The sequence below is a fragment of the Sminthopsis crassicaudata genome, chromosome 5 (assembly GCF_048593235.1).
Source record: "Sminthopsis crassicaudata isolate SCR6 chromosome 5, ASM4859323v1, whole genome shotgun sequence".
Taxonomy (NCBI): Eukaryota; Metazoa; Chordata; class Mammalia; order Dasyuromorphia; family Dasyuridae; genus Sminthopsis; species Sminthopsis crassicaudata.
In genome coordinates this window covers 154,172,284-154,191,245 of record NC_133621.1, presented here as the reverse complement: position 1 = coordinate 154,191,245, position 18,962 = coordinate 154,172,284, and the positions used below count along the sequence as shown (strand labels likewise).

General features: G+C 33.1%; 1 protein-coding gene across 5 annotated transcripts in view; it reads left to right on the top strand.

Annotated features, from left to right (window-relative positions):
* The window catches only part of PCLO (piccolo presynaptic cytomatrix protein), a 520,130-nt gene that overhangs the window by 225,823 nt on the left and 275,345 nt on the right, over positions 1–18,962 (top strand). For all 5 annotated transcript variants that reach the window (XM_074268505.1, XM_074268506.1, XM_074268503.1 and 2 more), the window contains exon 6: positions 261–2,269. In XM_074268505.1, the coding sequence (XP_074124606.1) occupies positions 261–2,269 (2,009 nt within the window). The remainder of the gene's footprint in view (positions 1–260; positions 2,270–18,962) is intronic.

Below are 18,962 nucleotides of genomic sequence, written 5' to 3'. Positions count from 1 at the left end.
TTTCTTTTCAATGATATGGCAGCATATTGTGGAGTACACGTGCATTTTTTTTTTTAATTTCCTCGTTTTACTTATGTTTTGCCCAAACTGCCTGCATGTGCCTGCATGTTCAACGCTGCTTTCTCTTCGCATATAAGTAGGCTAAACTGTGGATTTGCATGCAGTTCTCTCCATTATGTTCATCAAGATAAGAGGGCTTTCAGGCACATAAAGCACAATTCTTTCTTGGAACTGGACTATAACTCTACCCTGTATTTCAGGTGAGGTAATGGATTATTCAAGCAAGACCACAGGTCCTTACCCTGAGACTCGACAAGTTATTTCAGGCAGTGGGATTGGTACACCACAATATTCTACAGCAAGAATGACCCCTCCACCAGGATCCCCATATGGCAGTGTTTTGAGATCTTCCAATGGTGTAGTCTATTCTTCAGTAGCAACTCCAGTCCCTTCTACATTTGCTATCACTACTCAGCCTGGCTCAATTTTCAGCACTACTGTGAGGGATTTGTCTGGCATCCACACGACTGATGCAATAACATCTTTGTCTGCTTTGCAACAGAGCCAGCCGTTACCTAGATCATACGGTTTCCTAACTACAGGAGCATCTGATAAGGACAGTTCTGTGAGTGCAATAGATATAGAAACAAGCTTACAAACTCTGCCTGTAGAGAGTCTCCCTACTGAAGCCATTGATGTTATTCCCACTTTGACCACAGCATCTGAGGTATTTCCAGAAGTCTTGGGAGATGACAGTACTCTTGTCATTGGGACTGAAGAAGATAAGCAGCAACAACTTGATTTGGAGAGAGAGCTCTTAGAGCTTGAGAAAATTAAGCAACAGCGATTTGCTGAGGAGTTAGAGTGGGAACGACAGGAAATACAAAGATTCCGAGAGCAAGAGAAATTTATGGTTCAAAAGAAACTAGAGGAGTTGCAGTCTATGAAGCAGCATCTCCTATTACAGCAAGAAGAAGAGAGGCAAGCTCAGTTTATGATGAGGCAAGAAACACTAGCACAGCAACAGCTACAGCTTGAGCAAATCCAGCAACTTCAACAGCAACTTCACCAGCAGCTAGAAGAGCAAAAGATCCGCCAGATATACCAGTACAACTATGATCCTTCAGGAACAGCTTCACCACAAACAACCACTGAACAAGCAATTCTGGAAGGTCAGTATCCAGCAGTAGAGAGCAATCAGTTTTGGCCCACCGAAGATGTCACCACCACAGCTTCAGCTGTAGTGGCCATTGAAATCCCACAGAGCCAAGGCTGGTACACAGTTCAATCTGATGGTGTTACTCAATATATCGCTCCACCTGGAATACTGAGTACTGTTGCTGAAATGCCCTTAACGGATATTGTTGTGAAGGATGAAAAGCAACTTAAAAAAAGGACTTCTGGAGCCAAGATGCGTGGCCAATATGATGAACTTGAGGAAGCTGTGGGTGAGGACCCCCGGTGTTTTAAAAAGATAGTGGACAGTGGGGTACAAACCGATGATGAAGATGGAGCTGACAGAAGTTATGCTAATAGGAGAAGACGAAGTAAAAAGAGTGTGGATACAAGTGTTCAGACTGATGATGAAGATCAAGATGAATGGGATGTGCCCAGTAGATCACGGAGAAAATCACGTCCAGGGAAATATAGTGATAGCACCTCTGAAATTGACAAAACCAAACCCCTTTCCAAGGTATCTAGCATAGCAGTTCAGACAGTGGCAGAAATATCAGTGCAGACTGAACCAGTTGGGACCATAAGAACACCTTCCATACGTGCTCGAGTAGATGCAAAAGTTGAAATAATCAAGCACATTTCAGCTCCTGAAAAAACATACAAAGGTGGAAGTTTAGGTTGTCAAACAGAGACAGACCCAGATGCACAGAGTCCTCAGTTTTTGAGTGCCACATCTTCACCCAAAGACAAGAAACGTCCAACGCCTTTAGAAATAGGTTATTCATCTCACCTTCGGCCAGATTCTACCCTACAACTAGTACCATCCCCACCAAAATCTCCAAAAGTCCTTTATTCACCCATTTCTCCAATTTCACCAGGCAAAGCCTTAGAATCAGCCTTTGTACCTTATGAAAAGCCCATTACTGATGATATTAGCCCTCAGAAAATATTGCACCCAGACATGGCAAAGGTTCCACCAGCAAGCCCAAAGTCTGCGAAAATGATGCAGAGGTCAATGTCTGATCCAAAACCTTTGAGTCCAACAGCAGAAGAGAGTTCCAGAGTGCATTTTCAGTACACAGAAGGCTACTTGGTAAGAGTCACTCTTTTTTTCCCCATATAACTGGTCATTTCATTAGTTATCTGATATTAAGTAACTATTGAAACAACTTTATATGAGCTATAAGTTTAGTGAACTCACATAAAGTTGTTTCAGTATAATTTGGGGAACATTTAGCAATGAATAAATACTGTCATCTCATTGGCTATACCAGAAACTAGTTTTCTGTTTTAAGAGTTAATGATATAACAGGCACTATTTCATGAATTTGATATGCTTTTCTATACAACAAGCTCAACAAATTTCCATGATTCTAGTCACTAGACTGCTAACCACCATTTATTAAGCCCCTTGTACATACCAGGCCTTTAGAGGAAAACGAAAAGACATTCCCTTTCTTTAAGGGGCTCTCAATCTAATGGAAGAGACAACAATAAAAAATGCCACATACAGGATGAGTTGAAAATAATTAGCAAAGAGAAGGCACTAGAATTAAGAGGGATTGGGAAAGTCTTTCTGTAGAGCATGATATTTAGTTGCAACTTGAAAAAATCCAAGGAAGCCAAGAGGCAGAGATGAAAAGGAAGAACATTCTAGGCACAGGAAATAGTCAAAGAGCCAACCTTCTGAATCAAGAAATGGTATCTCTTGTTTGTGGAACAGCAAGAAGGCCAGTGTCTGGATCAAAGAGTGTATGGAAGGGTGTAAGATATAAGAAAATGGAAAGATGGAGTTGTAGAGGAGAACCTAAATTATAAAAAGCTAAATGCCAAAGGATATTGTATTTGAAATTGTAGGTGATAGAGTGTCACTGGAATTTATTTAGAGGGTTGTGTAATATGGTTAGACCTATAATTTAGAAAAGTCACTTGGATGTCTGAGTGGAGGATGATTTGGAATGGAGAGAGAGACTTTTGTCAGGCAGACCAACCAGCACACTATTGCATCTTGAGGTGCACCCTGTACCAGGGTACTAGCATTATCAGAAGAAAGTCGGGGACATATTTGAGATACGTTGCAAAGGCAAAATCAATTGGCCTTGGCAACAGATTGTAAATGGAGAGTAAAATATAGTGAAGAGTCAAAAATAACACATAGCTATGTCAATTTTCTAAGGAGACTCGCTAATGCCAGCTGTATATTACAACTTTAAGCTGTCTTAAAGAAAAAATAAAAAGCTTGCAAAAAAGAAAATTGGCAAATAAATAATCCAATTCTCCCCCCCCCCCCATTTGGTTTATATCTTCTGGGACCAACTCTAAAAAAGGAAGGAGGTGACATGAGTATCAACATTGAATCTAGACCCTTAATTTAACTTGGTTTTCATTTTAAATCTCAAGTGGTCATTGTTCTGAATGATGAAAATTAGGTGCTACACTTAGGGGAAATGGTATAAAAAGAATTTTGATACCTCACTGATAAAATGGCTTGTGCTGAGAAATAATTATCATGTGAATTTTAATTGAAACAAAAGCAACAAAGAGGTACATGTTTTTTGTTTTTTTGGGTTTTTTTGGGGGGGAAGAATAAATGATGCCTGAATTGTATTGTAGGACCAATGAATTGCTTACTTAAATTATTTTTCCCCTAGAACTCTAGCACACCAGTCAGATTTGACTGAGAAAATAATCATTTTTCAAAAACTTAATAAAATGTAAATGTAACTCAACATAAAAAGTTATGTTTAAAAATAATTTCATGTATCCCATGTCTAACTTTATATATGAATATCTTAAATCATAAATAACTATTACATTCTTTAATATTACATTTTTTCCTCTATGTTAATTTAAAATGTCATTGATCTGCCAAAATCCAATCTAGATGTACCTTTTTGAAGGAACCCATCCATTGTGTAGCATAAGATACATTTTTAGTAAATTGTGAAATGTTTATTTAGAAAAATGTAGTATTATAAACTTTTATTGTAATTAAAAGATTTCTACAAACATCAAACTTACAAAAAAATGATTTGATCCTTTAAATATAAAAAACTATTTATTTTACATTATTATTCCTCTACATACCTTGTAAGCTTATTTCCTCATTAAAAGTAACCCAACAGGCCACCAATGCTATCAGTGCCTTTTTATAATCTTAGTAGAAAATTCTCCAAATATTGGAAAAAGAGAGTGAAGAATAATGGGAACAAGGTTAGCTGAGTGTCTCTGAGGCACTTTTAGGATGTCCATAAATCCAAAACTATTTTTATAATAAACTAAGACACTTTAAATTTCTAATATGGTAAACATTTATGTAGCTAAAAATTATTTATAGGTTCTTACTAATTTACAAGATGAGAAAGTGATCCTAAAACTTAAAATATTTTTAAAAATGCTGATTTAAATGAGTCCCTCAACCTGAAAAAACCTAGATGGATCTGAACTTCAAGATATAAGAGAATTTTTTTCTTTTGTCTGGACCAAAAAGGTTTTTACAAGGGGGATTAAATTGATAGAGTGTCAAAGATACTATTCAAATAAAATAATAAGTTTATATATGTCATAGTATGAAAATATGTATAATAATTTATGGAAATATTTAACCATATAGATACATACATGTGTTATGTATGTTTGTATGCATCTATTTATTCATATTTAGTGAAAAACCTATACTATTTTAATTTTTAAAAATGTTTCTTTAATTACTCAGATTAAACAAAATAATTAAATTAAATTAACATAATTAAATTAAGATATTGCAACCATTAATTGGTAAGTATTTATTAGAAGAAAACTATTAAATAAAAAGTGATTCATAGGTCTATGAAACAAGGCTGAGTAGTCTGCTAAAGCATAATTCATTGCAATTATATTACTTATGTGAAAATTCTTGGTTGTCAGTTTCCTCTTAGTTTTTGATCCTTAGATCATATCTCTGTCAATTTTTTTTCCAATCTTTGATGAGGTTTCTTGGGTGGATATTTATTTACTTTCCCCTCTGTCTAGGCACTGAAAATGACAACTCACCAATTTTATTGTAAAGACTGGATCTTTGAAGGTCTTGAGCCTAGATCTTTCTAAACCATATTATTTAGAGTATTCAGTGTTATTATCTGCACATGCATATTACACAGGCTCTCCACACATTGCTAGAAACACAAATCTAAATCTTGATTATACTAAGAATATTAATATTAAGGTGTTAAAATAGTAACTACAAAGATCTACAGCCAGAAAATGTGTATGGCTAATCCTCAAATAATACGATTTTTACCTAATAATTACTTTAAAGAACTAGTATATTTTTAATTGGAAGTAAAATGGAATTATAGGATCTAATCATAATATCCTTTAGTTGATCTTTCAGTATAACTGTCACAATGTAATTCCTTTGTTTTTCCCTTCATTGTGTTTATATTTTTGGTCACTTCAGAAGGGTGGTTTATGAGCAAATAAAGTAGTTGGGGTTAAGAAAGTGAAATCTAGAAGTGTTGATGACCACTTAGGATTTTCAATTGATAAAATTACTTTAAATTCACTCTAATGTAGTTTAAATTGTTCTCACATATTATGTAGAAATTTTATTCAGAGAGGAAGAGCAAGTGAACAGTAAATATTTCATATACTAACAAGTGATCATTTTGGGAAATGATGGAAAGTATAGAAAATATAGAAAAAAATAATGAAAGAAATTTTCCATGAATTAAAGGAACACTCATAAAATGTACCTTTTTTTGCTATGCACGATGAACAAAATAAATATATCTGACTGATTTAAACTTTTTTAAAGTAAATTAGTGACTTGATTTTAGTGATTTGGAAATGTCTATTTGATATTCATACTGATACTGCAAGGGTTTAACTTTTTTTTTATAAATAATTTTGGTTGGAGATAAAAGAGTTCTGTGGTGAGTTGGATTGGTGAATCATGCTATAGTTGATAAATATTAGATCTTTAAGGGTTTCAGAAACACCACATCAATAGAAGTATTTAATTTCCATTCTGTTTTTGTTTGTTTAGATCTAGCTCTGGTTCAGTGAATTCAAAGAATATTAACACTAGAAAGGGATCTTAGAAATCATTGGTTTTACAAATGAAGACATTAAGACCAAGGGTAGAAGTGGATTGTAATTAATGATAATCCAAATTTATTTCAAATACTAAATCTTTTGGTTTTATGAAGTCCAAGTGGTCAGGCTATCACTTTTTTTGAAATATAGAATTCTAAGAAATTTCAATCTATCTTCTGAATCCTGTATCTGAAAGTCATCAAGTTTTCTTATGCCTTTTCTACTTAACTACATCCCAAGACAGAGTGTGCAAGTCTTAAGAAAACTAACACTGTGGTCTTTAGAATAAGGATCTAATTATATGAATTTTGAATAGGAAGATAGATATGATTTTTTGTTTGTATTTATATAAAACCTATTTCACTGCCAAATTTAGTAGTTTGGCCTAGACCATTAAGAATAAGAAATCAAAACATTCCTACAGTCAGTCAACAGCCAACAAGAATTTATTAAGTGTTTATTGTGTGCCAGAAGAAAAGAAGACACAATAAATTATTTGATCTTTGGGATAGTAAATCATCATATCTTCAATAATAATGACACTGGTATGGTTCTTGTACTTCCAAATATTTCTCATTACCATGTTGCCACAATACCTAGAATTTCACCATTAGAAATTTATTTATTTTAGGCCTTGAAATATTTTTTTATCCTATGGGGAAGGGGGAAACTATTAAATTCTGTACTTAAAGTGAGGAATTAATCAACTATGAGAGAAAGACAGGAAATGTATGGCTAAAGTGGGAGATGAGGAAGTATCAAAAACTCTCTGGCTTCAGAATTGTTTTCCTGCTTATGTGTTAAATAATTCCAGATAATTCTATCTTCTAGCTCATTTTTTCTCAGCTTCCAAGAGTGGTCAGAAGAAAACAATTGTCTTACCTTATCCCTTATGGGAAATCTTCCCTCTTTTCAAGAACACAAGTCTTACTCTATTTCAGACTTCATCAGCTGAGTAGATTTGGGATAAACTAGCTCAATAGCATTGAGTTTATATTTTCTACTTTAATACACACCTAGACACTCAAGAATATGCACCTAATATACTATACTCATGAGAGTAGTTCTTTCTTGATATTCAATGTCCTCTTGGGGGCAAAGGTTAACAGCTTCCATTCATTGTCACAATTAGGCAAATTGGGGACAAGAATTTATCTCTATTAAAATTCCTCCCTCATATGACTACAGACTACCATTTTCTAAACTTTTTTTTCTAAAATGTATTAATGTCTATACCATTCAATATTACTCAGCAAACATTTATTAAATGATTACTAAATAACAGAATACTATTGTATATATCAAGAAGAATAATGTTTGTTCAACACTAGTTCTCCCTTAACATTGTTAATTTAAATGGTAATGAAATCCCAGTTATTAGAGTTTTTCAGACAGAGGTTAGATGAGCACTTGTCTGGAGGGATGCAAAAAGAAAATAATATTTTGGCCTATTGTCTATTTCTCTAAAATCTATTTCAATGCTGGGATTCTAAGAAAAACAAGGAACTTTTACTAGTCACATAATATATTAATAATGAAATATTAGGTGGCTCAGTGGATAGAGCACCAGCCCTGAAGTCAGGAGGACCTGAGTTAAAATCTGGCATCAGACACTTTACACTTCCTAATTGTGCGACCCTGGGCTAGTCATTTATCCCCAATGGACTCAGCAAAGGAACAAAAAACAAACAAAAATATTATCTTATTTTTAATTTATGAAATACAACAAACATTTCCATAGCATAGTACAATTTATAAAAATATATTTGCACAGAAAACTGCAAATCTACTGTATAGATTTTTGCTGTTACTTAAATTTATCAGTTGTTTTCTGGATACAGATAGTTTCTTTCTTCATATGTCCTTCATGGTTAATTTGGGTATTTGTATTAGTTGAAATAATTTATTTGCTTAATGTTCTTAAAATAATATTGCTATTACTGCATAGGATGTTCTTTTGATTCTGCTCATATCATTCTTTATTATTTCATGCAAGTCTTTCTGCCATCCCACAATTGAAGGGCATCCCTGTAATTTCCAGTTTTTGTCACCACAAAGAAGCTGCTTTTAACGTTTTAGAGCATGTTGGTTCCTTTCCTTTCTCCCTAATAATTTTTGGAAATAGATCTAGTGTGGATGTGGCTCTCTTCAACAATGTGATGGTTCAAACCACTTCCAATTGTTCAGTAATAAAGAGAATCAGCTACACCCAAAGAGAGAACTATGGAAATGAGTGTGGAACACAATATAGCATTTCCACTTTTTCTGTTATTGTTTGCTTGCATTTTTGTTTTCTTTCTTGGGTTTTTTTTACCTTCTTTCTAGATCTGATTTTTCTTGTGCAGCAAGACAACTGTATAAATATGTATACATATATTGTATTTAACATGTACTTTAATATATTTAATATGTATTGGACTACCTGCCATCTAGGGGAGGGGATGGGGGGAAGGAAGGGAAAAGTTGGAACAGAAGGTTTTGCAAGGGTCAGTGTTGAAAAATTACCCATGCATATGTTTTGTAAATAAAAAAAAAACTGTAATAAAAAATAATGCTGTTAAAAAAAAAAAAGAAAGAGATCTAGTAATGGTATTTCTGAGACAAAAGATATAAGCAATTTAATAACTCTGGGCATAATTCTAGGTGTTCTCTAAAATGGTTGGATCAGTTCAAAATTCCACCAACAATGAACTAATGACCCAGTTTTTCCATACTCCCTTGAACATTTGTCACTTTACCCTTCCATTATTTTAAGTAGTCTGGTAGTTGCAAAATTATATCTCAAATTTGTTTTAGTTTGCATTTCTCTAATCAATAATGATTTATTTTTTCATGTGACTATAAATTGTTTCAATACTAAATATCTAATACAATATTTTCATTGTAAAAGTATAGCTGAGAATAGCAATTGTGGGACAGCTAGGTGGCTCAGTGGTTAGAATACCAGATCTAAAGTCAGGAGAACCCAAATTCAAATCTGACTTCAGACACTTAACTATTCCTAGCTATGTGACCCATAACAATTGTTATGTTAGAGACCTTACAACCCCAGTAAATTATAGATAGGAAAAAAAAATCACACTTTCTTAGCACTGACCCCACTGAATGTAGCTCAATGACATTTCAGTAGCTAAGAGTCTATTTCAGGAAATCATGAAAATAGAAGGCACTTTGAATCTCAGAGTATTTAGTCCCTGTTCTTATTTAATATAGCAATCCCCTCTATAACAGTCTTAATAATCATCTAGCTTAGATGACCTACCAAACTAAACCTTAAACAATCTTGCAATCAAAATAGTGTTATGTAAAGATATGATCTTAACAGAGACAAAAGTTAAGCATTACACAAAAGGAGCCTACAGTCTAATAAGGAAATGGGAGAGACATAGAATACACAGAAAATATATACAAGATGGTTTAGAGGTAGGGAGGTCATGAGTATTTGCTTAATGAGGCTTTCCTAATTATGCATGCTTTGATTTCAACCTAATTTTCAACATTACATCCCACTACTTCCCTAAGCATATACCAAATTCTGATTAAAATCTACTCTTCTCCATTAAATCCTTGATCCCAGTGCCTTTTCTCCTCTGAGATTTTATTCTTATTGTTTCTAGCAAATCAAATACACTTATGTCTATTTCTGCCTGTTGAAACCCTTTCTGGTCTTCTAGGTCCAACCAAAATGCTAACTTCTCTAAATATCTTAACCATTTATGATCTTTCCACCCCTATTAAGACCTAAAACTTCTTTGTTTTACCTCTTCTGAAGGATAGCCTATTTTTTATTATTTAATTTGTATAACTATCTTATTTTGTTATTGGAATATTAGCTTCTTGAAGTTAGGACTGTGTAGTCTTCATGCATGTATCCACAAACAGCATTGCATAAAATGCATTGGATAATGTAAAGATTTGAAAAATATCCTATGATTGATATTGCTTTTCCTTACGTGAATGAGTGCCAACCTGTTCCTTTTGGAGACAGTTCTAATCACTAGTAATGTTATTGCTATATTAAGCCTTATCTGGCTAATTTGTCATTCCATCTAATGGTTATATTTTAAACTCTGAAGTACTATTCAAGCATTTTCATTTGAAAAATACTTGAGAAAACTATGTTTAGTCTAGAAGTAGAGAGGAAGTATATGCAGTATATAATACAGGTCTTCATAAGTACTTGAGGGACTGCCATAAGGATAGCACATTAGAATTATGATGTACCTGAAATTAATAAAATTGCCTTCCACAATATTCTCCAATGGATTTTTTTTCCTATATGGTTAAGGATACAATACATACTTTAGGATAACAGCACACATTAATTTTCTGTTGTTAGAATCTGTGCTGTTAATGTATACCATGGGTTTCTCATATCATAGCCTCATGGGTCCAACTATCCTCATACCAATAATTTTTCTTTTGTTGTGTCACTTATCTTCTCCTAGGACTTAGGAACCTAGAAACATTGGGCTACCTGGGAAAGTACTAATGAAAACCTAATGACAGTATGAAATTTGAGAAGTACATATAATTGAAATCTTCAGCTATGCTCCCATCTAATGTATATAATCACCTAATTCCTTACCTTTCTATCTGGGAGAAAGAATATTTGCCACTTCTACCTCCCAATATTTTTCCACAGCTCATCAATTATCAGTTAAAAGCTTGAACAGGAAAGAGCCAACCACCAAGCCTTGGGGAATTTGAACTATTCTTTTCTACGGATTATTTTTGATTACTATGATACTTAGGATCACTCTTTTTGTTATAATTTTTATTTTTTTATTATGAACTTAAACAATTAACAAATATGAGCATGCAAATTATAAAGATGATCCTTTCCTCATAAGAGGGAAAATGTCATCTTATTTTAAATATAGTTGAGTCTTTTTAAAAGTATGTATTAAATTTACTGTTAAATATATGGTCCTATTTAAGTATAGTGACAATTATAATTTTTTAACCCTTGGAGACGATTCTCTGTCTACTACCATATTGTAGTAAAGTCCTTTGCAGTTAAAGTCTTCATCATTGATAAGGAAGGTTCTTGGAATTTTCTTCCATAAAAGATGACTGTTCTATACCATTCCATCTTCTATTAGGCTAAAAATAGTGTTTGGGGGCATTGGATGTATGTGTATACATACATATATGCTTTCTTGAATTTTAAGCAATTATTGAATTGTCAATCAGTGCTAATAAATACAATGAAAATAAATCACTTTTCCACACTGATGTCCCTATAGTTTGGGGGCTGCCATTGAGACACTAATAGTTTACTGGCAAAGAATAATGTAATCTAAAGAACAGAACTTGATTTGCCTAAAAGAAAAAAAAAACACTTTCTGCTCCATAGAAATTAGGAAGTTTAATTAATATTTCTATAGTTGTGCCTTTATAATTTGTATTAAACAAAAGCCCCATAAGATTTCTTTTTGTGAGCATGAGATTAAAAATTACTATTAATTGAGTTATATCTAGTTTTTGAATTATTTTTATTTTTATTTTTATTTTTTTTTGGTTCATTGTATGTGATGACAGGTTTGAAATAGTTTTATTGACTTATGGGATGTGAATTTCAATCATGTCTCTAGGACAAATACTAGTATTCAGTGCCACCTGCCATCAATCAATCAATATTTTACTATTCCATTAAAATATTGGCATTAGAATACTTTATTGATTTATTTCTTCAGTTTGATAAAATACATTTCAATAACTCTTAAAGATGCCCAAACTATTTGCCTCAAAAATTGCCCTATAAGGAAGAATATTTGAGTATTTTTATCCTTATTTACAGGTGAAGAAAATAAGACTGATAACCTATGGAATCCAAATTTGTTCCTACTCTTGAAATAAGGAGAGAGAGAGACACCAAGAGAGACACTGAGAGAGAGAGAGACAGAGAGAGAGAGAGAGAGAGACACCAAGAGAGAGAGACACCGAGAGAGAGAGACACCGAGAGATGGAAAGAGAAACAGAGAGAGAGAGAGAGAGAGAGAGAGAGAGAGAGAGAGAGAGAGAGAGAGAGAGAGAGAGAGAGAGAGAGAGAGAGAGACAGAGACAAAAAGATGGATGCTGTTAGCATGATTAAATGTGATCTGAGACCTGGCCCACTCTTGCAGAGTAAGATCATGCTAACATCCCATTTCCATTCATTTAGCAGCATAATAATGGGATTGGAAGTTGGTGAAAGGAACAGAAGGCAGAATCCACTGTCTCTTAATTTAAGTGGTCTCTCTTCTAGTCTCCAAGATCGGTACCAGGTTAAAATTATCTTTTTCCCCCTTCATCTATCTGTAAGCTGGGGATACAATTGTAGGGGATGAATGAAATACTGATTACAAAAAAGACCATGACAAATAGCTCTTTGTTAAAAAAAAAAAAAAATCTAACAGAAACCAGAGAAGTTTACCTATAAGGTTATACCCAAAGTGACTTTTTTGTCTGGAAGATCAGATCTTTGTTCACTAGAAGATAGGGAGCAATCTCACCAAAGGGAGTTCTCCCTCTGGGACTGCAAGTGTTAGAAGTCAAGGGACATTATGAGGGCCTACTTCCCCATAGGTCTGAAGCTCCCAGGCTCTTGTTAGCCCATTAAACATTTCATCTTTGACTGCTTTGTGGTCTTTTCTAATAATAAACTATCCTAAACCCTTTTTGCCTCTCATGCAGTACCACACTTCATTATTCTCTTAGTTGATCAGGAATTCTGTCTCAATACTTAGATGAAGCTCGGATCACATCACTGTCCATCAGAAAACTTCCCACCTCAGCTGGGTAGGAGTGGGTATTAAATTAGTACTTTAGAAAGACCTCCTCTTATTGCTGAACAAAGAATTGGACATGTCTTCAACACTAGATGAATAAAAGCCTGACAGTTTATGTTTGTTTATTGCAATTTACTCTAACAATATTTTCAATAATAGTTTTATTTACAAAATACATGAAAAGATAATTTTCAACATTCACTCTTGCAAAACCTTGTGTTCCAAAATTTTTCCTCCCTTTCCCCATCCCCTAGACAGCAAGTAATCCAAAATATGTTCAACCCTTGTAGTTCTTCTCTCTATATTTCTACATTTATCATGCTGCACAGGAAAAATTGGATCCAAAGGGAAAAAATGAGAAAGAAAACAAAAAGCAAACAAAAACAAAAAAGGGGGAAATACTATGTTGTGATTCACTTTCAGTTCCCACAGTACACTCTAGATGCAGATGGCTAACTCCATCATAAGTTCATTGGAATTGGCCAGATTCACCTCACAAAGAGCCACATCCACCAGAATTGAATATCATATAATCTTGTTATTACTGTGTATAATGTACTCTTGGTTTTACTCTCTTCACTTAGCCTCAATTCATGTAAGTTTCTCCAGGCCTTTCTGAAATCATCCCACTGAGCGTTTCTTTTAGAATAATGATATTCCATTACATTCGTATACCATAACTTAGCCATTCCCTGATGGACATCCACTCAGTTTCTAGTTCATTGCCACTACAAAAAGGGCTGATAGAAATAGTTTTGTACTTGTAGGTCCTTTCTCCTTTTTATGATCTCTTTGGGATACAGACCCAGTAGAGATATTGATGAATCAAAGGGTATGCATAGTTTGATAATCATTTGGACATAGTTCTCTGACTTTTATAATTATCTTTTCCTGTCATCTTAGCCAATCTAAATGATTGTTGTCTTAATTTGCATTTCTCTAATCAATAGTGATTTAGAGCATTTTCATATGACTGAAAATGGCTTTAATTTCTTCATTTGAAAATTGTCTGCTTATATCCTTTGACCATTTGTCAAGCAGAGAATGGCTTTTATTCTTATAAATTTGAGTCAATTCTTTATATATTTTATAAATGAGGCCTTTATCAGAACCCTTGGATATAAAAAAAATTTTCCCAGTTTTCTGCTTTCCCTCTAATCTTGTCTGCATTGGTTTTGTTTATACAGAACCTTTTTAATTTAATGCAACCAAAATTATCCATTTACCCTCTTTCTCTGCAGATCTGAGAAATAGACTATCCCTTGTTCTCCTAATTTGATTATAGTATCACCCTTTAGGTCTAAATCATGAACCCATTTCAACTTTACTATGATATAGGGTGTTCTAATAATGTGTTTTAAGACACTCATAAGAAATTGATACAAATAACTGATGCAGAGTGGTGATTGCTATAGCATATGTATGAGCTATTAGGAGTACTTTGTATAAATTTTTATAAAGAACACTCTAATTCCTGAAAAATTCATATAAATCTTGGTTTCTACATAGATCATTGACCCAGTATGTCTGAGTATACCAGGATCAACTAAGAACATGCCCTGTATTTAGGGAAAGACTAGTCATAATGTTCATTTGAGTATCTGTTGAAATGTACACAGCTATGATAGTAATCAAGTCTTCATATGGGAAATTAACTGCCTTTCATCAGGCAATACGGAATAACCTAATTCATGCTATATTCCTTTATAGTCTTTCTACTTTCAGAACCAAATGTGGGCAATATGGCATTGTATTTAGTCAGTATTTTGATTTGAACAATTACCTAGATCCACTATGGGTGGTCACATTGATCACTATATCTCTCTTTTATTTCATTCTACCTACAGAATTCCCCAAATTTGGAAGGACAATGAATCATTAATATTTATTTTGTCCTCTAGGATTTCCTTGCTTTACTAAATTTTATTTCATCATATTTCTCTAATGCATGTATGATAAGCACAGAGGGGTACATCTCAGACCTAATTATATTGTGCCTTAGCCAGAGGACCAATGTACAATTATAGCACAAAGAAGCAGGCAAAAAGCCATATGCCCTTTAGTATAGACACCTAAGATTAAAGCAAAATACTTCTTAATTTTTTTTCTTTGTGCTTTAAAAAGAACATCTTAAGTTATGAATTACTTATTAATATAAAATAACTTTTATATCCAAATTTTAATAACTTGCATTTAGCCATGTTATACTTTCTCTTTTATAGAAATGATCTTACAATTATTGTTTTTACATTAAAATGTACTATGTTCAAAGCATTATTAATATTAACAAAAGGTCCTTTTACCAGTGAATTGGCCATTACATAATAGAGATATCCTGTCTCATCTTTAATAGCTGAAATTTTTTGCATTTTTTTCTAGTAAAAATCATTACCAAAAAACATTTATGCTGGGTTTAATGCCTGCCAGGTCTTCATTGCAAACCAGCTGCTATTCATGAGCTATTATTAGAAATATATTTTTTGCTTCACTGATTAATGTTTTTGTGACGTGTTAGGATTTTTGGAACCCTTCATTGTTTATTTCTGATAATTTTATTGAACTAAATTGAGACTTTTTATATGTCATTTTTAGTGGAATTTTTTTAAAGGTTCAAAATAAAATTGTACAATGTAAAAGTGGCTTTGATAGAAAATACTTCCAGAAATTAATATAATACTTCACTTAGTCTATACATGTTATCTCTTAAAAGTATATATATATATATATATATATATATATATATATATATATATATATATATATATATATATATATATATGAGAGTATCAACTGTATTTTTGCTCATATAAATGTGTATGAAAATATTACAAGTGATTAATAAGTATAATTTTGTAAGCTGATCTCATTGATTTTATTTTTAGTACTTAATACTCATAAATCCTTATGATCAATATTTCAGGACAGTTTCAAAAGAAGTTATATTTGCTGCCTGAAACAGGAATCAGGCTATATGTGTTATCCTTTCTGGACATCTATGGAAAAGAAATTATAGTAAAGATAAAGTTAACAATGAGTAGAAGTTGATTTATATTCCTAAAATTCAGTGAGACATATCTGAAATGTAGCTCTGAATGAATGACATCAGCTTAATTCAGAAGAACAATGATTTAGGAAGACATTATCATAAGTGATACTGTGTAAAAGTTTAAAAAGAAATTTAAAAAATGATGAGTTGGAGTAAATCTTCAGCTCTGTTTTAAGTATGACCATTTCTGTACCAATTTGTTTGCTTCTCTATTTGCAATTTCTCTTTGGAACCATTGTTCAATTTCATGCTGGACTTATATCAGCAAGAATATCACTGGATTCTCAGCCACTTCTCTCAGGAAGAAAGATGTGGTGATTTTGTGGTATTTAAAATCAAACCAAATAATAGTAAGACTGAGTTACGTTGTGGGGTGACAGTGGATATTGAATCTGGAATTTAGAACACTCATCTTGAATTCAAATCTGGCCTTAGATACTAGCTGTGTGACCCTGATCAAATCACTTAACCCTGTTTACCTTGGTTTCTTCATTTGTAAAGGATCTGAAGAAAAAAACAACAAAACATCCCAATGCCCCTACTCCATACAGTTAGATATACATACACATATATATATGTGCATATGTATACTTACACATGTATGTGTGTGTATATGTATCTAATATTCTCAATGGTTCAAAGAGTCAGACACAACTGAAAACAACTGAACAATAAAAATCTAGATTTTAATGATATGTTTTTCTTTTTTTAAAATAAAATCACTAAAACTTTTAGAATAGTTTTAATAAATTTAATTTAAAATAAATTTAATAAATTAATAAATTTAATAAATGACATAAATTGTAGAGGGCCTGAACTCTGAAAAGGTATACTTAAGGCTCAGTATGATTGATGAGATAATAATTCTCTAGCTAAGTATATACTTAGTGTTATACTTAATGTGATGTAATGATGTAATATTCTACAGCTGGCACATGCTCAGTATGGTGTAGTGATGTAATTGTACTGAAGTATTTAAAGGCTGAAGGAGGGACACAGCTCTCTCAGCCACAGCTCTTAGCCACAGACACAAGAGAAGAGGCCAGATGCCAGATTTCAGACTCCATCTTTGACCAGCCACGTGGCAGCTCTCCTGCCTTCTTCACTCCTCCACTAAGATCAGGGCCTCAAGCCGGTCCCGAGGTCCTCCAGAAAGCTAGTCTGGACATTACAATAAGTTTAGCAATTAAGCAATTTATATTACTTTGTTATTAATTTAGTATGACAAATAACTGGAAATAAGCAAAGATGTACATGCATATATATACACACAAACACACACACACTTATATGTGTGTGTAGATATATTTTAATAATTTCTCATCTCACTTTTTATTTGATTATTTTCATAAAATGGAAATAATCCTATGATCCTGGTCTTACAGGGTAATTGTGAGTATTAAATAAGGTAATGTAGACAAAGTACTTTGTAAAAAGCTCTATGTGAATATGAGATAATATTTCTGAACATACAAATATATTGTCTTCCAGTTAATTTTCATAAGAATCCAAAACTTTTTATTAAATGCTTACATAGTTTATTTTCTTGAAGCTCTCTTAATGTGAGTCCCTACCGTCAAAGAAATTTTAATTCAAGTATGTGTAATGTAGCCTAAAATATAATTCACCTGTTCTAGAATCTGAATTGCCACCATCCTATAGCACTTCAAAATTTCCAGTTAGTTAATTTATGAGCTACAGCACTTCCCTTATTTTGTTGTTGAGCAAGCTGAGAAATTAAGTGACTAGGTTAGGATCACACTCTAGAACCCAGATAAGAACCCAGATTTCTTCATAGCTGTTCTTTCCAAACTCTCCTGTGCTTCTATCATTGTTAATTTGATCCCACAATTTAACAAAAAGTATTTGGACACTCTGATGAAACCTAAATAATGTGGATAATTTGATTAAATCCTACACACATTAATTAAATGCATCACTCTGCTACATAAGCAACAGTTAGGACATAGTCCCTGATCTTAGAAAGAGTCCAGCAAAAAGCAAAAAGCAACAGGAATGGTTTTGGAGTTATAAAGTGATTTCTACATGGACCAGTTAAATGATCTGAAGTTATATTATAACCTGGAGAAGAGAAATCTAAATTACAGATTTTCAATTGAAGAGATAGTCAAAAGAGATGTATTAACAATTGCTGTCCTTTTTCACTGAGAGCTAGATTTATAATAAACATTTGAGAGAAATATTCTATTCTTGTTTTGTACAAAAACATTAACAAAAAAGGTTACAGAATGGGATAGTGCATGTGTAGGGATGGGGAAGATAAAAATCATTATTAACGTTTCTACTTTGTACCAGAACTAGTAGCACTCTGTTGAATACTTTACAAGCCTTATTAAAGAAAGGGGGTTTTTAACCTACTCCAGGTGGATAGCTTTTAGGGTATCTGTCAACATGGATGGGGAGGGGAAAATTACATCTTTATTTTCACTAACCTCTAATTGAAAATCTGTTGTGACTGGAAACAAATCACAAATCTGCCAGAGAGTCTTTAGGCTTTACCAGAATACCATAAAGTTTTCTGATGTATAAAAAGAAAGAAAGAAAGAAAAGAAAGAAAAAGAAAGAAAGAAGGAAGGAAGGAAGGAAAGAAGGAAAGAAGGAAGGAAAGAAGGAAGGAAGGGAAAAGAAAGAAAGGAAGGAAGGAAGGAAAGAAGAAAGAAAGAAAGAAAGAAAGAAAGAAAGAAAGAAAGAAAGAAAGAAAGAAAGAAAGAAAGAAAGAAAGAAAGAAAGAAAGAAAGAAAGAAAGAAAGAAAGAAAGAAAGAAAGAAAGAAAGAAAGAAAGGAAGGAAGGAAGGAAGGAAGGAAGGAAGGAAGGAAGGAAGGAAGGAAGGAAGGAAGGAAGGAAGGAAGGAAGGAAGGAAGGAAGGAAG